The sequence below is a fragment of the Ixodes scapularis genome, unplaced genomic scaffold, assembly GCF_016920785.2.
Source record: "Ixodes scapularis isolate PalLabHiFi unplaced genomic scaffold, ASM1692078v2 ptg000712l_1__unscaffolded, whole genome shotgun sequence".
In the NCBI taxonomy this organism is placed as follows: Eukaryota; Metazoa; Arthropoda; class Arachnida; order Ixodida; family Ixodidae; genus Ixodes; species Ixodes scapularis.
The window spans coordinates 1,342,678-1,365,942 of NW_024610026.1; the positions used below are offsets into that span (position 1 = coordinate 1,342,678).

Here is a 23,265-nt window from a genome sequence, read left to right on the forward strand (position 1 = left end):
AGAAAAAAGTTTGTTTTCAATTACGTCAGTTTGCCATGCGACTAACTGACGATATTGAATAGTGGGTTTTCAATAGCCAGGTAGCACAGTTGTTGGGGCCAAAATGCAGATGTGTCCGGGAGTTTATGCCCCTAAAAACACCGAAGAAACCAAGGCAGCTCATACTTGGCCTTCTCTGGATAGAGTATTGATATGTTGGCACTAATTTGCCAAACAAGTGCCAGAATTAGCCTTTATATTTGACTGTCATCTGTCGCCTTTGGAGTGGATAATTGACTGGATTATCTGGAAAGCGATAATCTTGCTTTCCATATAATAGTACTTTGACAGGATACCTTGCTGGGCTGGTTGGTTGCACGACATCTTGAGAAACAGCGCAAAAGGGACAGAACACAACATGGACACAACATATGACATAGGTCACAACATAGGACACGATATAGGAACGCTGAAGCAAATAACTCTGGCAGTAAATAATGCCTTGGGGCAAAATCCCCATTCGGCTGAATTAAGTTAAGCACCTAAGGTTGCCAAGCCTGTGCCAAGTTAGGGGCTTCTCAGGCGTGCTACCTGAGAAAGGTAGCAACTCATTTCGGTCGGTGTATCATGAAATATTTCACATGTGTAATTTCCGCTATTTTCTTACATTCCCGTACAGTATTAAGTGGTTAAATATACCCTATAGTTCCGACATTATATTTTATACGACCATTTAATAAAGGGTCCTAATAGATAACTCTGCCCCACTTACATTATTAGGTGCATAGAGTTACCACCGAGTGTTGCGCGCGCCATACAGTAAATAACGGTTTTTGTACTCACGTGCATGGTATATAATCGTGACAATACTATAATTTATTCTTTTGGGAAGGATGGAGTAAAAAAAACATTAATTTTTTAGACATTTCGTTTGCTCGTTCATTTCGGCGATGTCAGAATAAACGATAACAGTTAACACAGCCACGTTGCTAAGTCAATAAGAATCATAATATTATTTCTAATTTTGTTACTCGCCAAACTGCTTTTTCAAGAAATAATTAATTTGAAGTGTAACATAAACGTGAAGTCACTCCGGGGATTTGGGGTGAAATTAAGAGTGACAATACTGCGGAACACGCTGACATAGCCACGTGAATTAATGTTAGCGCGAGGCTGCGGGCAAAGCGGAAACCAAAATTAATAGCGCCTCGCACAAAGTAGCCTGTTTATAAGAGAAGAAGAAGAAATTACGTTCGGTGCCAAGTACAATATTTATATCAACTTCCTTTAAACACCAATGGGAAAAATAAATCCACAATACGTATACTTGTTTTCAAACTTTATAAAACAAAACGCATATTTTACCATACCAAAAAGTTTGCCTCAGGACTTATACTTTCAGTGTGTTTTAAGACCGGGTAGACACTGTGACCATACTGCTGAGGTACTGAGTATACTAAAGGCACATAAAACTTAGCATGACTTCTTGAATGTATGGTAAAAATATGCCTTAAGTGTACTTTTCTTTTATAAAAATTCGAATTGAATTATGTTTAGCGTATTCCTTTTTACCGAAGGCAAGGTACAAGTGCACCACTGATGAGGAGATACGCAAGAAGTTTGATTAGGAAAGTGGAGCAGAAAACAAATGTGCCGCACTAGTATACACCGATAAACATTGTTATCTGACAGGCGTTACATAGCGTGGTAATGAAAATACAAAAACAATTATGAGTAGAACACGTGAAATATTTTCAAGGGAAAAAATATAAAAAGATCACTTCGGGATACAACTAGCTCTTCTGATCTCTACTGCCCGTTCTATTCAATTTAAAAAGTGAGTTATCGTTTCTCATCGGCCGATGTGTAGAACCGACTGGACAACGTTATGTCGCTAAACTATACGCATAGAGTATGAAAATCAATATTTTTCTTGTTCATTCTTTGCTTGTGCGGATTTCGCATTATAATAAGATTTAGTCACACTGTTTTTTCCTGTATGCCTACTAATATCTGAATTTTCAGTACGTACACTTCACGGCGTGCCTTTATTCACGAACACATCTCTACATCCTAATTCGTGTACGTTTTTGGCCATCATGTATTTTTCATGAATAGAGCCAGCCTAGAAGAGTGTCCGTAAATGCAAATGCGTGAATCATTACTGATACACTTTAATGGAAGTTGATTTCAATTGAATCAACATCTTATTTATTATACCAACCCCTGATTAAACGCACGACCTACGACTTTGTGTGAACTCTGAACCAGAAGCGTTTATATACAAGAATGTGAAATGGTTGGTTACAATCTGATAATACCAAATTAGTCCTACACAACAAACAATCATTTTTTTAGAATTCCGTTACCTTTCGTGGAAGGCTGTTCACTCGTTTTACACCTAGGCAGTTTGTAATACCCCTTTAAGGATTTTAATAGGGAAGAACAATTAAATAGTTTGGTCAGATATGATACAGTTAGTTTAAAAAAAAAATGACACATTCTCACCTTCTGATTTCAAAACGTCATAGCGTCCATGCAACCAAAAACCATTTACGAGATAAGAAAGTAAAATATGTTTCTTAATAAATAAATTGTAGCATTAAATAAGACTATTTATTTAAATGCAATTATAGACGGAATTTCCTTTAGTCGACTTCGTTCTCAAGACTATGTAAAGGTGGGTCTCGATTTTGGAACAGTTCTTTTCGTGTGATAAGGTAAGTAAATTTACTGGTCTCGTGTGCATTAAGATGTCTGGCACCCCTCTTCCATAAGACGTGAATACTTCAGCAAAGTTTGTCTAAACTTGACTGTAGCGTACACTCGACAAAATCCCAATTCAGCTAAATATTTATTTGGAAATTATAAGGACATCATGCAATTATGTATTAGAATAACTAAAAAAAATCTTCGCTGTCACCTGGTCACGCTAACTTTATTATCTTGCGGCCATTCATCAAATCCCGTCCAGTTTTAGCCGTCCATTATATCCTCTCAAATCTCTGCAAGTTCCCAGAAATCAGTAAAAGGCTCTTCCTGGCAACATTTTATATAAGTAGAATAGAATGCTAAATTGCAGCAGCCATAACTCTTCTTTTCTCTAATTATAAGGCTGTATCACCGTGCGTCTTACATTGTGATTATGTTGATGTATTGATCGTTCCATTTCGTACTTGCCCACAATTTTGTATATTGCCCACTCGGTTGCTGTACAGAATGAATTATTGGAATTATGAGTATAAAAATCATACGACGAACAAGTTATGAACAAAAAACCACCCAAACCACGTGTCCTGCCTGGTGATTTTATGGGAATTTTTTATTCCTTTTCAGATGGGAGTCCTTAATGACAAATTACGCATCGCTCCTTTGCCTTTGATGGCTCGATCTGAGGAGGGACATCTTGCACACAGGATCTACAAGGTGGAGCCCTCTAGGAATCAGGAAGAAAATGGTGCTGGTATAGTTACATAGATTAACATTTTATAATAATAGAAATGATAACTTTTGCTAGGAGTACCTAAAATCACTTACTTTATAGTGGCTATAACAAAAATATACTTTTGCGGCGTTTACTAAGAAATTGTACTGTAAATCAAAATTATTTTATTGTGCTTACTCCATTTTTGGGGAAACCTTCGTCAAGTATATCAAGCATTTCCTCAATGTTTAGGGAAACACTCGTCAAGTATACCGAGTGTTCGCGCGAACATTCACCAAAATTATAATGCGAACTTTACTGATCAAAAAGACAAACTATTGCCGCCTAGCGGTCATGGCCAATGGGCCAATGTACTGATGTACGTAGAGTATAAAATACTTGAAATTGTAAATAGTATGTCAAACAAAATTATTTAAAAAATATATACATATTTTTTTTTTAATTTAGAAACGTCCTCAACGTCATCGAAAACGAATAAATAGACATGAAAAAAAAAGAAAAAACGTCGTGTTTCACGCGTCTTTTTACACAAAAGCTATTGCATTTGTTGCATGATCACGAATAGCTGAAAAAAAAAAAGAAAGAAAGGCAAATCCGTCTGGACGTGGCGCTTTGGGTGCCTTTTGGAAACACAGAAAAAAAAAATCACTCTACCTAAAATGTATTTTCAGTGAGTTTCTTTATTATGCCCAGCAGGTTAATAACTGAAGTATATGGTTGCATCAAATATTTAGCAAAATAACTCTGCAGAACAAATTAAAGCAATAATTATTCTGATTACTTTACACTTGGAATAACAGTATGCCTGAAGGCGACTAATACCATACTACTCATATTTCGTCTTGATACGCGATTACAATCAGACGTTCCAACTTATGTGGGGAAAAGCATTCGTTATAACTGCATGCACATATTACTAAAGGCGCTAGCTAAAGAGAGAAAAAAAAAGATACCCTTTCAATAAACAAGTTTAATGCGTAAGGCAAGAAAGATATGCATGGCCAGTTCCGGACAAACAGGTTACACTTTGGTTTATTGAGTCATTGTATTTGTGCCCTGTGTGAAAGAGGGAACGAAAAGCGTTGGGCGTGTGAATAATGACACGCCTAGGTTTATCAAACGCGATGCCACAAGAACCTTCATAGTTAAAGGCTAAAATATGTGAATGATGACGTTATATTTAAAGCATTTGCGTTCTTGAAATCCAATGTCAATGTGGATGTCACGGTTCTACCGGAGGCGTTGCAAATGCAATAGAGGCGATGCCAAAAACCAATAGTTTACAGTTGATTTTATTTACAAAAGTAAGACGAAGCTACAACGGAAAGCAAAGGAGTATGTACACAGTAAAAGGGAAAATATTACACACACGCTTAAGCACATATACAGTTGCAAGAAAAGAAGCTGTTTGGAGCAGGCCTTACAGTTTCAGTACGTTGCGTCGACTACGCAAATGAACTTGCCAAAGGCAGCGAAGCCCCTGTCTCCTAGGCGTCTGAAGGGGAGTGTGGGACTCTCGCCGCAACAGCTTGTGCACAGCAATGGTCGGGCGCATCCTGGAGCGCCAGCCATGGACCCCATCCACCGCTTCCTCCCGGTCTCAGTTTTCGATTATCCCTGCGTCGCCATCCTTTTTTATTTTTTTCTTCCTGTTCTAACATTGATGCTCACTTGGCATCATCTTCTTCCTTCTTGCCCCACCAACTTCATTTTATGTCATTTCTTAGAATCATGACAATACACTCCCCAGAAAACAGAGCTATGTACTTAGATGAGACAAATTCAAAAGGTCGACGGGAAAGAAACCAATGGCGAGAAACTAGGACGCAAGCCGCTACAGACTTCACGCCGTGTTCAGATCAAAGATTTGATTCGAGTTTTACATTTAATTCAATGTAACATTACAATTTGTATATGTCCTTTATTGACGAGCCTAGGCTAGTGACTAATACAGTAAGTCTAGTTTTACAATTGAAGCTTGATTTGTCTAACTGGCAACCTACTTCGTATTCATGAAGCATATGTTCATAAATTTGTATTATGGGCTTTGTGTCTTGCAGTATCATGCAGTTGTATTTTACACAATTTGGCATCATGCAGTTATTTAATCTGCTTTAGACAGTATCCTTTAGTAAGACCTGTTTAAATATACAGCAGGGCGCTAGAGTAGTACTGTGGACACTATGGACACGGCTCTGACTTACGCATTATTTATTTTGTTTGTTAAGTATAACTTAATTTTTAATGGAACCCTCAATTCGCAAACATTTGTCCGTACGTCCGTCTTTTCGTCTGTGATTCCTCCGCTAAATTTAGTGGGAATATTTCCGTCACGTGACCGCACGTTACAACTTTATGTCACGTGAGCTCTACGACATTTTAGATTTCCAGCTAAATTTACTGACAAGTTTGCTCCTTGTCACCTAAACACAAATTTAATTTCCAATCTAGTGTTAGCGGGGAAACTGGCGTCACGTGACCTAACTATGAATTCAGTTCTTCGCTATATTCAGCGAGATAATATACATCATGGGAGAGGCCAATTTTCTTTTGAGCCTCTCTCCTCCCTTCCACCTCCTTTTCTACCCATTTTTCTTAGTGTCCTCAGCATCTGCATCCCTTCACTTTGCTTCCTTCCTTTACCCCCCTCCCCCCACTCCTTCCCTGGTCATGTGTGACATCGATTCAGTTTCTCCTTTGAATTTAGGTGGAAAATTTATTTGAATTCTTAATCCCCCATCACTTTTTTTTCTTCCCTCCCCTACCTTTCTCGTTCCATTGCTTCACCCTCCTAGAATGTCACTTTTCCCTTCCCCATCTGTTTTTTTTTCCTCCTTCTTCCTCCTCCCATCCCTTCCCCTCATCTCGAAGGAAAAATCCATCAATGTAACCCTGTTTGGCGGTCAATGTTTTCTAGTGGACCGCTCACTGTGCCTGACTGTACGTCAAGCATGTCTGATTGGCCAACAAGTTACTCTGACCAACAGTCAAACTCCAGTCAGACTCCACTTGTCGACTTTCTGATGGTTTCCTGGTGGCAGTCGGCCGCCGCGCAATGCCATCAAGATGTCTTGGTGGCGAATCTGATTGTACATCGATTGTGTCTGACTGTACGTCAAAAAGCTTTGACATGCAGATAGACGTACGGTCAAAGGACGTAAAGTTCGTTCGGATACGACTATTTCCTCAAATCTATGAATACGAAAAATAATCTATGCACAAGAAAACGATTTCGGGACGTGAGCCCATAAAACCGCTGATGTTAGAGATATGACACAAGTATGACACGAAGCCGACCGACACCTTGATCAGAAGCCCGCCGAAACGCCGAAAACGCCACTTCGCTTCGCCCACAGAGGCTTCGGCGAGCTTTCAAGAACAATCGCTCTCGACTCGTTTTGCTTGCCCGCTTGCTCCAACCTGTCGATCCTGCCCGGGCTTTACAATGTCTTATGTTTTAGTAGAATTTCTACTCGACAAGACCCAGTCTTTTGTGAGTTCCGACGATGTAAGGGACTTTAGCGGTGTAGTTGAAGATGACAAGGTGTACCAGGTCTACTGGGCCGGAGACGCGCGAGCAAACGGATCGTTCTACGACGCGAAAGTACTCTACATGGCAGGTGAGTCGAACTGAACTACGGCGAGTGATGTACGAGTGCTTTGCATAACATGCTGAAGGCCTAACTGCATTTGCAGCCGAAGCATCTCGTATAAAACGAATGCTCAAATCGAGCATTCAAAGCGATGGCATAGCACAGGGGTTAAGGTGTCCGATTTGTGCGCAAGTAGTCGCGGGTTCGATCCGCGGTGGTCCGGCTTTTTTTTTTCTTTTTGACTCGAACATTTTGTTTTATCGAAGTATTTGGCGATATTTATGAGTGCGTTTAGCTTTACTCTTATATAAATGCTGCCCTTGTTGATGAAATTCCCTTGGCAGTGGCAGTCAGACGTCATCTGAGGGACCATGAGATGACGTCTGATGGTCCATCACGTCCCACCAAGGCTGCTGATAGGCAGTCAGTGTCCCAAGTTACGTATCTTGATGGAATTTTTAATATGGATTACAGTACTCTTTCTCCCCCTCCCTTCAGTTCCCTCCCCACTTTCCTCTCTAGTCGCATTACACACCAACCAGTTTCCAGGAAAATTCATAAGAACACGGAGTCTTACTCCCAGAGCGACTATTAAATGTTTTCGACATAATTGAAACAAGCACTGCTAAATACTGCATTTCATGCAATTTAGAACTTTCTAAAGTAAAGGTTGCTGCCAGTTTTTATTTATACGTACAACCATCCGCCAAGGGGCAGTCAAGGTAGGGAAAACACAGTTGTAAGATCGTAACAGAAAACGAATAAAAACAAAAAAATGTGTGCAAGGCTCTACGCAGGCTCCTTGAGTAATGGGGTATCTGAGCTGATGCGTCAAAGTGCAACAGGAACTGTGGCCCAGTCCCGGAAGCATGATCTGGACATTCCTTATAAAGAGGGCTGTGTTGACTAATACTTTCTCGTTTCTCTGCATGTACTGATGACGCCTCTCGGGTATGGGAAGCGAAACTTCTATTGAAGTTGTTTGTTCGGTTATGAGAAGTCGGTGTCTTTATTTTAATCACAAATTACCACTGTACCACTGTACCCACATTTAGTGCACAACACCACACTCTTAAAATATGCAAAACTCTGGACCAAGACTGAGAAAACATGTCAATATTACGTAGTATACAAAAAAGCATCACATTACAAACGAAAAAACAGGAGCAAGTACATCATATATCGAATAAGCATGAAAAATAAAATTCTGGCAACAGATTCAATAGATAGAAAATAGCAACACACAATCTGAAGAAATATTTCATCCGGGGAGCGTGTTCCATTCGTGAAATATACGTGTACAAAAACTAATAGTTCTGAACATCTATTCTGCACATTATTTCACCAAATGTTTTATAAAGTTTGTTTCTTGTCGCTCTGTGTGTATTAAAATTAAAGCAGTTATGATGTAACAAATGTAGTTTTCATTTATCAAATTAAAAAGAAACTTCAGTTGATTAGTTTTTTTAAGTTTCTCGAAGAAAGATTTACCGTTCATGGCATAAAGTTCTGAAGTATGAGTACTCCTGCCATAAATGTTCTAAATAAATTGTAACGCTTTCGTTTGTTTAAATATTTCTTACCTATTAATAGTATACTTAGTATGCGGGCTAGCTCTGAATTCCCGCTCATGTTTATGTGTAAACCGACCTTTAAGCAGTGTAGTGAAGTTACGTATGATGAGTGAGTGGAATGCAGTTTACACCAACAAAGTGACATGAATGCACAAACATGTTTAATAATGGATCAGCGAGTTGTAACATGTGCCTAAAATTTCCTTCGTGAGTTTACTGTAAAAATCTTTTTCTATAAATAAATATTTTTAGTTATCGATTTGTCTGTAATATGGAATGTTACAGGCAGAATTTAAAGGAGTTTGATCGATATTTTTTCAGTGACAGTGACCGCTTTGACAAAAATAGTTTAGTGAAAATGTCTCGATTTTATTGTGATACCTTGTTATTTAATCTTTTTAGCTCTTCCAGATACACTACCTCAACAGCGAGCTCGCACCAAGACGCGAACATGTGAGCAGTAGTTTACTTTTCTATCTCGATTGAATTGCGATATTCCAAGGTTCATGAAATAAATTCTATCACTGCTAATGAAAGGATTAAGTGGCTGCATCGCGATTTTAATGAATACAAGACACCTCTTGCCATTCAAAAACAGTTGTGTTCTTTGCTCTCTTAAACGAGGGTTTGAGCAAAATATAGAGAATTCAGGTTATGTTATTCTGAAAGAACCGATATTATTTTAATATACCATCCGATTGGACGTGATATGTAAACATCACCCTCAAGAGCTGAAACGTGAAAACGGCGTATTCGTTTTTTTTTGTTTTTTGTTTTTTTAAAGACGAATGTGAAGTTTTTATGCTCCGCAGCGAAGTCAAGACAGGTTTTGTGTACCTTTCGTTTTTTGTTTTCTGCTGCCCTCCGAATTAAGGAAGTGTCGGTCGTCTGTCCCTCTTTCCCCTCGTTCATCACGCGCTTGCTCTCGAATATCGCTCCGCGCCTCGCGACGCCCATTTGTGTTAAGCAGAGGACGCTTCAGTTGTGAATTTCGATATAATTTTGATCTCCTGTTGTGCTTACGCGTTCCAAAACACTTTCAAAAGCGGCCCAGTTGTAGCTGAATTGAAGCGAACTTTGATTAGCGACGTCACTGGCACTGTTTTGTCGGTGCTGCTTCAAGAAATGTCCCCGCAGTAGCACATTCCAAACTGCCCGTCTACACACGCTTTCGAAGAATAAAATAGAGCAGAAAGCGTGGCATGAGGTGATTCCTGACGGACAACTCCAGGATTCAGGCTCGTACTGTCGTCTGCTGTCGCCACCTCATTGATTATGATTAGGAGAGAAATCCGAACGTTGCAAGGGCGTTGGGATTTCAAAACCTTGCTCGGTTGAGCCATGGAGTCGTTCCGACGAAATTTCAAATCCAAGAGGCATCACGTGAAGCGAAATGTTCAATATTAAAACAAGTTAAATTAAAAGTAAGTTGTGCACAGTTCTGAAAACCTGACGCTGCATGCGAATCAGCTTCCGCCCAAACTATCTGGAGCATATGCCCTTGTACGGTGGGAAGCTGCTCAACACAGATATCGGCACCGCTGCACGCAGGAAAGGACATATTAAATACAAAAGTTACGGGCGTTGTCTTCTAACTGATCAATGCACGCAACGCGATTTTACCAGTCTGTGTTGTTGAGGCGCCAGGAATATAATGCAGGCGAACGTAACGACGATTAGGTGAAGTCCTCATTGGAATATTTCTGCTCTCGATCACGCGATTCGCACTGTACCAAACAAAAACTTCGCGAACGTTCAACCAATTTCTTCCCGAAGTCGGAAAGTCCCTCTTGTACTGAAAAAGTCACGTGATCTTACCATCTGCCACCAACATCGCCCTCGCTTGCGGCGCAACCAACTTGCGTCACCATTTTGGGAAACCAGAGCAAAGTTGGCAATGAGACGACGTCGAAGCGTTGACGTGTCGACGAAGGCCCTTCCGGAATTTCATTTTGTCATTTCAAAACCAGCGTCGTAGTGCGCAAGCTACGTTTGTACAAAAATATTTCATGCGTTTAATTATTGAATGCTATAAAAATAAAATTTTCGCTACTTCAAGATTTCTCCACATTCCACTATTAAGGACTTCGCGGCTGGTGATCACAAAAAAAAAATGATCGACAAGACGTGTCTCGTAGGAAAGGAGGGTGCCTTTTTTAAGAAGCACGTTGGAGCGCTAGAAGCTTTTTTTCCGAACTGCCATTTTTTACTTTGTTATAAATTACATTTTTTAAGTGTTTGAGGTTGAAAGAAAAACCAACTTGGTGTTGTCAGAGCCCTTTTAATGCACGTTTCAGCAAAGCCATCAAAATTGACATTCTATCTTGTAGAATTATGCCGTTACCTGCAGAACTCAACCAGGTGCCAACGCTTATTGTAGTTGGCCACCAAAACTCTCATATTTGGTCATGTTTTTTTTTTGTTATATCCGCCAAACTGGCCAAGTTTTTTAATAACCTCAGCTATGCCAGTCTTGTTTGTTAGCATGTTTTAAAGACTATTTGCTCTGTGTATTATTGAAATTGATTTTATACAAAAAAGGTGGGAATACATTTAGTATGGAGCGGAACGACGCGTCTATTTATCATCATTAAATCAGCTCAATCGTCGGTTGATTCAAAAACTCTCTATGCAATCCTAGATAAACATAAAAAAACGACTTAATGTCACAAGAAGAAAAACAAAGCTTGCTTTCAATTCTTAAGATCTGAAGCCTAGCTCTTTGCAGCTTGAGAGATATTGGATATACACCGAATTCCAGCGTCGATTGGAGGTCACTGTGATCAATTAATTTTAACTCAAGCTACTCAAAGAAAGATTATTTTTATCCAATAAGATTATGACGATGTTGGACTCAACTTCAGGCTTGTTGGGGCGTGGCCTCCGAAATTGTTTTCCACGTATAGCCCTCCTCGGCGATTGCTTTCCTGGGGAGCAACTAAGATAGAGAAATTAAGCGGCTGAATGCTGGTTTTGGGGGCACGGTGGCTCTGGTACAGGAGCGAAGTCACCATCATTGAGCTTGCTTGGCTAGCTACGTGAATAAAAAGAAGCTCGTTTACCAGAATTATATTCGCTGATTTACACCACAACCAGCACTAGTGTTTCAATGAAGCGGAAGGTTCAAACCCAAGAGTTTTTGTCTTGTTTTGCTTTAAAACTGAGGAACATATATAATTAACAAGAAAACACGAAGGAATAAAACACTAAGAACGGGGACGGGAACAGAACTTCTTCTATTTAGAAATAACATAAAAACCCAAAATTATGAAACTGCTCAATAAAGGTTTCATAAACTTCAAGGGTGAAAGGAGAACATTGGTAATGAAAGGGGAATTTACTGCTAATTTAGAAGTTTTCAACGCATAAGTGTCGTGACGATATCAGTAATTTAGTCCTCTCTCGCGATAAAAATTTGACCTCTCTGTCAGTGATAATGAAGACGCAGAAATTATGGAACACCTGCGCCCAGGAACACCTGCGCCCAGGCGGAATACTCAACGGCGGAGGTTATCGGACCATTATACTCGCCTGGATAACAGTCGCTGTTGACGCGTTTGGGACTTTGGCGGAGGCTCAACCAGCCGCAAAGTTTTAGTCGGCCCGTGAGCATTGGGCATTGAGTACTTTTCTTTTGCTTGCGAAAAACAAACGGGGGGGGGGGGGGGGGGGTCGTAACAATCATGTGGGTCCCCGGCCCAACATTCGATGGCGCGCCAGGCTCTGCGAGGCAACATTCGCAGGACTTCAACCAGAAGATATTGGACAGATCGCAAACAGCAACATGGCACAATACGAGAACAATAGGGAGACAACTGAGGCGACTGCGAGGCAATGGGACAGAGCAGAAATTAAAGTACCTGCTCGAATGGCGACAGGTTCAGATGGCATAGGAAGGAAACTAGTCACGGCAGGAGGAAGAAAAGCAAATTAAAGTTAAGACAGGCAACTGATCAGATAATAATGGAGAGTGGTACCCTATGATTGAGACTGAGCAGCATGGGGTTGTTATATAATGGCATAGGAAAATAATTATAGCATAGCCATTATGCCACCCAATAAAAATAATTTCGGTCTCAGAAGCAGCAATGCAGGTAGTAAAAATAAGAATAAAAAAATGGGCCAAGAACATTTTAGGCGAGCTGGAAAAAGGGTTTAGAAAAGATAGATGATTTGGTTATAACATATTGATCATCACTCAATATATAGAGGTGGCACGGAGGAGAAAAAAAGAACACGTAATGAATAGCGTTTCTAGATATTAAAGTGGCATATAAAAATGTAGATCAGGAAAAACTCTGAGTGCAGATGGGAGATTATGATTAAGATGCACACCTGATTAGGCGTTTACAACAAGTATAGTCAAATAATAAGGCTGTTATAACGTGGGAAGCAGAAATTACAGAACCGGCAGAAATGAAATAGGTCTCAGGTCGGGCTCTCCCTATCACCTCTACTTTTTATGGTCTACCTTAGTAGAATGAAAAAAATTGAGAACAATGCAAATTAGGTTTTGATACATCATATATCGGGAGAGGAGGAAAAGTAAGCCAAGTTATTCCAATAATGTTCTACGCACACGACATTTGTACTGTTAGCAGATAGCCGGGATAGGTTACAGGACCTGAATAAGGTATGTGGAGAGGAAGGAGACTCTCTGGGCTTGAAATTCAGTAGCGACAAGTCCACAATATGGGTTTATAACAATAAAAAAAGAACCCGCTGAAAATTCAAAACGTTTTAATGGAGCACGTCGAGAAGTATACATACCTAGGAGTAGGGTTGAATAAGGAAAAACAAATCTGAGAACCAGAAGAAAATGCGCTAAAGAAGAGAGAAAGGAATGCAGCAATTATGAAGCATAGGGCAGCATACAATTACAATAGATAGGAAGTTGTTAGGGGAAGATATAAAACAGTCACTTTGCAGGGGTTGTCTTTTGGCATTGCGGTAATACGCATGAAATAAGAGTTCCAGTCGAGCTTAGACTGGCACTGGGGTGCATAGGAATACAGGAAATAAAGGCGTGCGGGAACACATAAACTGTGCATTTTCCGACGAAAGAGACGAGAGCAGTTAAGTTGAAGTTTTAACAAACACCGGACACAATTGAGGATACACAATGGTCGAGAAAGCATATAAGCATCTGGACAGGAAAAGTTGGAGTAGTAAATGGAGAAATCTAACCCGAAAACTAAAATTAAAAAAGCAACAGTCAAGTACGGGTGCCAAACATACTACATCTGTAAAAAAGGAAGTAAAAGAAGCCGACAGAAAAACATGGGAGGGAATATTACAGGACATATCAGGCTTAAATGACATACAGGAGACGAAAACAGAAAATATGGAAGGAAACATTAGTACGATAATTCACGGGGCAGTTCTTTACTACTCGAGAGGCTAAAACAGGAGTATTGAGGACTGGAACACTTAAGAAAAAGTATGAGGAAATCTATACGCAACGTGCCGTATGTCAAGGGAAAGACGAGACGATAGAGCATGTGGTTTTTAGGTGCACAGGGCTAGCTCTCGCCCTCCTGGAGAGGGCAGATGGATTTGGCCGGAGCGCTATGGTTTGCGGACGAGAATGAAAGAATAGATGATGAGTGGAGTTTAATAACATAGAGGAGATTGGAAGACTGGTGGAAATTACCTAGGGGGAATTGAATGCCCTACAACTAGCTGGCACAACTGGGGACAGGCGAAACGAAGAAAAATTTGGACTCCCTTCCGCGTGGCTCCGGCCGCAAGTTTCCACCCTGTCTCTCAGTGGGTCCAGTGCCGGGGTAACGCCGACAAGGTTTGACCATAGGATCATTCGCGACTCCCTCGGCGGGGAGGGGGGGGGGAGGGGGGAGGTAAAGTTTTTAGTTTTTGTTTGCCCGATCCCCCGAAGGCCATCTGGGTGATATGCCACGCCGCCTGGTGGTAGTTTCAAAATTTCAGAGGATAAACAAATTGGTAAAGGAAAGAAAGCATCCTTTTGGTTCTTGCCTTCCAGGCTAGGTGGCGCAAGCTACCGCCTCATATGAAAGGTACAGCCGTTAGCATCCGCCCATCCGTCGAAACGTTGACGAGCACAACCGCTCATGGTCAGTTATCCTTCATGATCACGAAGCTGCGGGTCGTTTCCTTTCTCGGCGGGTGCCTCGACCCCCTCGTCCGCTATCTCGAGCGATTGTGACCAAAATGATTGCCAGAAGCAGTCGTATCAAGCATAATTACAAAAACATCATCTCGCCAACGACCTTTGGCACCACTTTCAAATACAAAAAAAAAATATATATATTTAAGGGCTGATGCGGTAACCAGCGTCATCATAAATAATAGTAGTTTATGTTTTTCTATTCAGCCCTGATTATTTTATTGAAATGAACGTGAACAAAAGTTCTTCATAAACAAATGCATCGAGTTTTTTTTCCTTTGAATATGTATTTATTACGTCTCATAAAGCGCAATAAATGATCAATGTAAAACGATTTCACGATGACGATCAACCTCAACATTTGTGTTTTTGGATTCTTTTGTATGTAGAGAAATACAACTGGTGAATATTTTTCTCGATCATACACAAGAACATTTTGATTTCAGGTTCCGCATGTTTGAAGCACGTACCCGATCCATTTTTGGTTGAAGTTCACATGATGGTGGATGAGAAACATTACAAAGTGTTTCGACGAAGGGTAGATTTAGTAAATTATTTGGCACTCACCATTGCACTGGTAAGTTATTTTTTATCCAGTAAATATCAGCTTTAACATATTACATTTTAACTGTAGCTCTTCATCAGATGTGGTCTGTGCCCCAGTGGGCAGGGGTGTTATCGGTTGCAAAGAATACCTGTTATCGGAGAGATACTATACCTACCGTCGTTTTAAAAGAACATTTAAATAAAAGAAGACTTTATAAATGTGCTTACATGAGACACTTATTTTATAACAAAAAAAGTTTCAGCAAAGAGTGTTTTTCCCGAAATATTCACGTTGAGTTACGCAATTTAATTGGCGGTCACGACTTCCTCCAGAACGGTGACCTGCACTTACTACTGGATTCGCTTTGCTGCTCGTTCAAACGAGTTCGCAAGCCCAATATCTTCCTGTCGCCACGTCCGCTGTATCTACTTTGTCGTCTGACGCCACCACTGAATCGTGCGAGCAGAAGCGCGGCAGTGCTACACTTGGTCTGGTAGATCACACTCACTACCGCCTGTGAAGCTCCAAAGACGCGATCATGAAAGCGGCGCTGTAGCATTTTATCGCGCAGAAACCACTGTTCAATACGTCCGGTCTCAGACCTTGTTGGGTCAGTCGGTGTGCGTCAGGAATCGGCCCAAAGAGGTAAAAGAAAAAAAGTATGCACATTATTTACCTTTTCTTTTGCAGTTTTTTGCATAGCGCCTGCGAGCAAAGTGGATGAGCTTCGGGTCGCGCGAATAAAACCTAAATTGAAAATATTCACTTTGGTAAACCAGGTGCGCTGATCAATCCCTAGAAGGCAACTCCGCCGATTTTTTACAGCCCCCGATTTGACAGGAAATTAGCAGACCGTATCAATAGCCCTTTTCTAACCCTGTTCAATAAATATTTTATATAAAGAAATAGTTCAGTGCAGTTATTTACTTTGCAAGTAGCTTCAGTGGCAATCGCTCTGTACAGAGACTTTCTACTGACAAGTCTAATACATTCCTACTCTTTCCTATCTCTGTACGTCACCGGCGGTAGGGCGGACGCCGGTGACGTACAGGGGTCGGGAAGCCGCTTTCTGGCTTTCTCTGTCGCCAGCGCTCGAGATTCTGTTTTCGCAGCCCCAAGGCCGAACCTTGACTGCAATAGGCAGCGATCGATGCCCCCTAACAAATGGCAAAACGAATGCCCCCCCCCCCCTCAATTTTTTTTTGTTTCACTCTTACCTTTGAGGGGAGGGGGGGGGGGGGTGGCGGAAACGTGCTTTGAGAAGAAAGTGGGTGGAAACCACGTCACCTTGGTTTTGCGCAAGCCATGCGCCGAGAGAACCAATGTCACATGAAGCATTATCGCCAGTCCTCGGAATATATTGCAGCTGCAAGCTGGGAAATGAGCACCCGTCGGTAGGTGTAATTTTTTCAATGGTGATAATCACATAATAAATGCCGTTAGGTACCACGAAAACCCATATTAAAAGCGGTGAGCTAATGAAATCTCAAGACAATAATTTTTATAGTAGTAGTCGACTCGCACAGTCATATCGTGTTTCTCATTGGCTTCAGTAGACATCAGATTTTATTAACACTTTAGAAGAATGGCCTCAGTATCACCCTAGGCGGCGATAAACGCAAAAGATAGTTCCGTCTACTGTCGGCATTCCGATAACGTAAAAATGATGCCTGTTGAAGTCGAGAATTGAATCGTCTAAACCAAATGATAGGTATCTGTCAGAAATGTATTTCTGTACACTGCTGTTTGTGCCAGACATTACTAAGTGTTATGCAACTGGCGCTGAGCTGAAATATACGCATGCTTGTGAAAGGTTTATCTATCAAATGGAAGGCGTACAATATTCCCTCGCAGAGAAGGTTGCGAAAACGTCTTTCTTTTATTCTATGACAGAGACATATTAAAGATGCGTAAGCATATACTAATGCCATATTAAGTACTGGCGTCATTAAGAGGAACGTGTAAATTTACCTTGATTGAGGATGTGTAGAACCAAAATTATTGAAATGGAAAAAGCCTATATGCATATATATATTTTAACGGTACCCCCCCCCCCCCTTCCCTCCTATCAGCGCTAGTAGATCAGGAATTGAACGCGCAGGATATTACTCTGCCAAAAAAAAATGGTCCCACTTCATCTTTAGGACACTTTTTCGTGCTTTATATTGATAGTTAACAAATTCACGATTTAATCGTTCACTTTCGGCATTAATGAATCTTCAACAAAAATATCATTCTTTCGAAGGTACGATATTTTATTTCTGTATTTTATATATTTTCATTGCACTTTCATATATGCCTGACTTGGCGGTGACGGAGTTGTTTTAGTTTTATTGTATAACAATTTTTAGTACATTTGGACGCCGTCTGGTGGGTATGAGTGCAGTTAATTTTACTGTGTATACAATTTCAATGCTTTCAAAAAAGCGAAATCCCACGTGTCAGCTCACAACCCAGCACGTGCCTGTTCTTCACCGCGGAAGGTCAGCAAATCGCGCGCCACAGGCACAAACGCTGGCAATGGCACCAACCAGTAGCGGCTTTCCGGAATGGTCTACAGACGCTTTGCAAAAGCGCCAGATTACAGCCTCCATTGCTGACCGTCTCTTGTCTTCCCGAGATACCAAGTCACTGAAGCGGGCTTTGACGAGCCTCCACAAAAAACAATGCAGGGGAAAACACTGTCGAATCTAAAATGGCAATACCCTATCCTCCTCTGGTAACGATAGAGCGAAGACATCAAAATAAGAGGAAAAACAACCAAAGATCCGTTATGGCGGCGCCCTTCCAGAGCTGCTGCAAAGCGTCTATAGACAGTTTAGTAAATTGTCAAAGCATCAAAGAGAAGATTTTAAGAGTAGCTACGCCTGCTGCCGTCTGGAAAAGTAAACCTGCCTGAGTAAATCTGACGAAATAAACCGTTCATTCAGTAAAGGCGCACTGGTAAAGTACCTGTGTCTACATTCCAAGAGTTTTGCTTGGTGACTGGGTAATTTGGCGATGGGCGTATTGCGCGTGTCTTCGACCTTTCTATGTCAAAGTAATTGGTTTAATTTTATTTTATTTTATTTTATTTAATGACCACAACGCACCCAAAAGGCATCACAGGGGGAAACATATAAATAAATAATTTGAATGCAACAGACACACTATTTAAAAAGGTCTTACGAAATTGCATGCTAAAAAGAAACGAACAAAGCAATACGTACGGTCTAATGTAGTACATAAGGTTAAAATACCTGAAATAATTCTTCGCAAGTACTCTCATATTTACAATATTCAGATATCGTTACCAAATTCTCGGGCAGGTAATTACATTTCCTAATCAACAGATTAGCAGAGTCTCGGAAGACTGCTTTGGTGCGATATTAGGGCGTCGGGATTCTGTGCTGGAGATCGAACCTAGGAAAAGTTTTGTTGACGTGGGAGGGAGGAAATAAAAGTCGACATTTAAGATGCGAATTATTGTTGTATATTCGGTTCAGAAGGGTCTGCCGCGAAACTTTGCGTCTGACGCATAAAACTGCGAGGTTAGCTTTAAAAGTTTAACTGTGACACTATACGCAAAACAATTAATTAAAAAATCTAGCGGCTTGGTATTAGATATATTCAACTTTTTTAGTGAAGTAATCTTTCCTGTGACCCTATATTAGGCCAGCGCATTCAACCGACGAACGAATGAAGGACGTGTAAGCTAACAAGCGAACATCAAAATGTGCTGAATATAATTTTCGTTCTGAAATAATCCAGTGTACAATATGCTTTTCCAGTGATTTAATCATTATAGTGTTTCCAATCTAAATTTTTGTAATTATTTCACCTAGATATTCATGATCACCTACTTTTTCTGGATCAATCCATTTTGTTTGTAATAAAAAGTAATTATCGCTTTCAGTGTGGAAAACATCCGAAGTTTAGTCTTCGCAGTGCTGATGCCGATTTGCTAATTCTCGTACCATGATGCCAAAGAATTGAGGTCGCGCTGCAGGGTAAAGCGATCGTCGTTGGTAACTCTTCGCCTAAAAATTACGCCGTCATCTGTGAAAAGTCCGCTTTTGGAGCGGATTAAATTAGGGAGATCATTTACACGCATAGATAAATAAAAGAAGCGGGCCGATGACAGATCCCTGTGGAACTCTTGATTTGACTAGAATTTTATAAGACGAGTCATTACGAACTGAGATTGATTGGGTTCTGTCGAAAAGAAGTGCCTTGATCAATAAAAGAATTGGTTGCTGGACGTTAAGAGCTTCTTAAGTTTTTGTTTTATTAAACGCTGGTGAGGGACTCGGTCAAACACCTTTGAAAGGTCAACAAAAATAGCAGCAGTCTGTGTCCGACAACGGATTCTCTCGTGCACATCCCTAAGAAATAAAAAAAAACGGATCCTCGCCTGATCTTTATTTACGGAGTCCGTGCAGGTTAGGGAAGAAATATTTATACCTGAGAGGTAACTAACGACGTGACTGGAGATAACATGTTCATGGAGCTTACGTGGTATGCTGGTTAAGGACAAGAGGCGATAATTATTAGGGAAATTGTCTTCAGACTTCGAAATAGGAATAACCTTTGTATGTCCTGTATTAAGGTGGTAATTCCTGGCCTGTACTTTGTAAGAATAATAGTGGCAGCAGAGCACTGGAAGGTGGCAAGTGAGCTTTAGTAGTGTCGACGTAATACCACCACTTTGCGAAATAGGATCATTTGAGACGTTGAGTGTATGCTGGTTAATCCCGTGGGACTCGATGCTTATTTTAACAACAAAGGCACCGCTCTGGCATAATTTATATTACATACAGGCAGAGTAATAACATCTTCGTTACAATGCTCACAAAAAAAAAGAAATAAAAAATTGGACTCTCCAGGTCAGACAACGGATTACTATAATCATCAATAACGCCACGTAAAGCGTGCTCATTCTTCAGCGGGCTAATGATTTTCCAAGCCTTTTTAGGCTGAGAGCTCGAAAATTCGTTAAATATTCTACCTAGAATCCCTGTTTTGCATTTTAATTGGGTCTTTACGAAGTTTAGAGTGTCTCAGCAATTTTTTTTTTATAAATCTGTAATGTTTGTCGTTCTTTCTCTAGAATAAAGTCGTTTTTTTTTAAATAAGATTTTTTGTTTTTACTGGTAGAGTAAACCAAGGGTTTTGATTGTTAGTTGTTATTTTTATTTTCGGTATAAGTAGATTCAGAGTTTGTAAAAGATTGTGTTTGACAAAGCTCCAGCTCTTTTTTACTCAACTGAGATCTCAGGAAGCCTGAAGTCTAGCAGACACGTTTAAATGGTGGACGCGAGCTCGGAATCATATGCTCTAGAATTGTAAAAATCAGCCTGTTGTCGCAAAATGTTTCAAGAACAGCATTGTTTGCATTTACCAAGAAATTTCAATTACCCCGCATTGCATCACCGACATAAACGGGTGGTATTAGGTCAGAAATAAATGCAAAAGAGAAGTCAAGAAAAGAATTTTCACGCGTTGAAACTGACACAACTTGATAAAATGACCAAGCTGTGCAAATGTCTATGAATTCTTTACAGTGTGAAATATTTCTGAAAATAGTATCAGACAAACACTCAATCCAGACAATTCCAGGGTTATTAAAACCACCCCAAAGAAATAGTGGACACTGAGGATAACGCAGCGTTACATAATTAAGAACCTTATAGAATTTTTGACTGAACATGACATCCGGATCTGGAGGTCTATAAGAAGCGCCTATCAAGGTATAAGAAAATTCAAACCTGGCTCGAACAAAAAAGTAGATGTTATTATCAGCCAGTAAATTAACAACATCTGAGGAGGAATATATTTTTATTGCCACAAGTACGCCGCTTGTTTTGGACAAAACTTGTCTGTCCAGTGAGGGATAAGGTCACTTAGTATTGGATGTTGGCCATTAGTTTTATTACTTGAAGGCCAGGTTTCGGAAAATAAATTGAGGGCACTATACCTCAACAGCATAATTACGCTCATCTAGCTTTAATAACAAACTTCAAAAATTGCAATAAGTAACTTCAACCGGTCTACCTTAGAATAACGGTTAGACCGGCAATTCCGATTATCTACAATTGGAAGTATTAGACTCAACGTATTGAATTGTAATTCAACAACTTGGTTTAGGTGGGGGTCATCAAAAACTATTTATCATCAATGGTAAGTTTATCGAAACTGAGCCGTTCTCTTTTCAGACCTTCGCGATGCTGTTTGCCGAATTACCTAGGTTCCTTTGTGCTCCCTAAATAGTAGGAGAAAAATGCTCGTCAATCTATGCCTTTTACGACTGAACATTTATCAAAGTCAGAGCTCTACTCAGTAATTCTTGATTTTTTTTTCTTAACGCCTCGAAAATTCACAACAACCGTACGATTGAACCCATCCCGTTTTCTACCAACACGATGTGATCGTTCAAATTCGCCGGGATCTACTTTCAAGTACGTTTCGACATGATCGCTAACAATTTGCTCCGTTCGATCCCGTATTTCCCCGCGTTATTTTGGGATAAATTTAAATATGATACTAGCAGGTGGTTAGTGAGAACATGTATGAGTCGTGCTACTGTCTCAAAATGTTCACGTCACACATAATGCCCGTAGCTTGTTATTGAGTCATTTAACAATCTGTTTCATTGCAATTATTTCATCCTGGCACATTGATCGATCGTCAGCTTTTTCTTCCTTAAGTTCGTAATGCCGACTGTGATATTCATATTTATTGTATTTTTTTCTGGTAGTCTTCTGTATTCTGCACGAGTTTTTCGAGGGTAGTCTGAAGTTTGTCTAGCTGTTTGTTGAGCCTCGGATTCGTCTAGAGATGGCCCGCAAGAATTTACAAGAATCGAACGCACACCGTGACAAATATCAATCGGTTTTTCTATGTAGACAAACTAAGACTAGGCGACAACAAACGTTTTCTATTTGCTGTGCGAGCTCAAAAAATGCGACCAATAGGAGCACAATTGGCGGCAAGTCAGATGGCCCTGGCAGGAGACACTACGAACACTTAAAACAAAAGCCCACTTTTAGAATTTCCGCCAAGAAAGCATTACTTAGAGAAAAGGATGCAGTGTTCATACCCACGATATGTAACAGACGTTTGATAAGCACTTCAGTAAAAAAGGCCGCAAATCTCCAAAAGCGCAGCACGACCGTCTGTTTCGTAGCACATAAACCGCCAGAATCAAGTCAGTTTCTCAGAATGTTTGTTCGGGCCGTTTTTATCATTATCTGGTGTGCCCCAGGGCTCTAACCTTGGGCCGTTGTTATTTTTAGTGTTCCGCAACGACTTGCCGTCGCAGGTGCTGGACTCCAAAGCATTATTGTACGCAGATGACTTGAAGCTGTTCAGGAGGGTAGAGAATGTACAGGATTGTCTGTTGTTACAAAACGACGCATGTTCAATTGAGCAGTGGTACATAACAAATAGACTACAACTTAATCTCAAGAAGACTTCAGTCATGTCAATCAGCAGGAAACACGAGAGCATAGTGTTCAGCTACAACCTTTCCGGAGGGCACATAAAGCGTGTATCTCTTGTACGGGATCTTGGTGTTCAAGTGGACTCCAGGCTGTTTTTTTCATCAACATGTGTCACAGATAGTTAATCAAGGCCTGCGATGTCTTGGTGCGCTGTCACGGATAACTAGAAAGTTTAGAAGCCCTCATTGTGTTCTCTCTTTATATTGTTCACTTGTCCGGCCGCGTTTAGAGTTCGCATCCGTAATATGGAACTCGGTTTCTCTCGGCTACAGCAATGTAATCGAAGAGGTACAGCGGAAATTTATTCGTATTGTATACGATAGGCACATTGCTCGACGGCGTTTTTACAGCTATAGCTCGGTATTAGCAGACATAGGCCTCCAGTCTCTTCACGACAGGAGACTTGCACATGATATGAACTTTTTGAGAGAAGTTGTGCATGGCACTCTTGATTGCGACGGGTTGTTGTCATCATTGTGCTTCCGTGTCCCATCTGGGAAG

General features: G+C 40.6%; 1 protein-coding gene across 1 annotated transcript in view; it reads left to right on the top strand.

Moving 5' to 3' along the window:
- LOC120839938 overlaps positions 1 to 23,265 on the top strand; it is a gene marked incomplete at its 3' end in the record, with an annotated part of 208,837 nt that overhangs the window by 61,770 nt on the left and 123,802 nt on the right. The window contains exons 4-6 of the mRNA XM_042287971.1: positions 3,316 to 3,442; positions 8,994 to 9,044; positions 15,183 to 15,313. Coding sequence (XP_042143905.1) covers positions 3,316 to 3,442; positions 8,994 to 9,044; positions 15,183 to 15,313 — 309 coding nt within the window. The remainder of the gene's footprint in view (positions 1 to 3,315; positions 3,443 to 8,993; positions 9,045 to 15,182; positions 15,314 to 23,265) is intronic.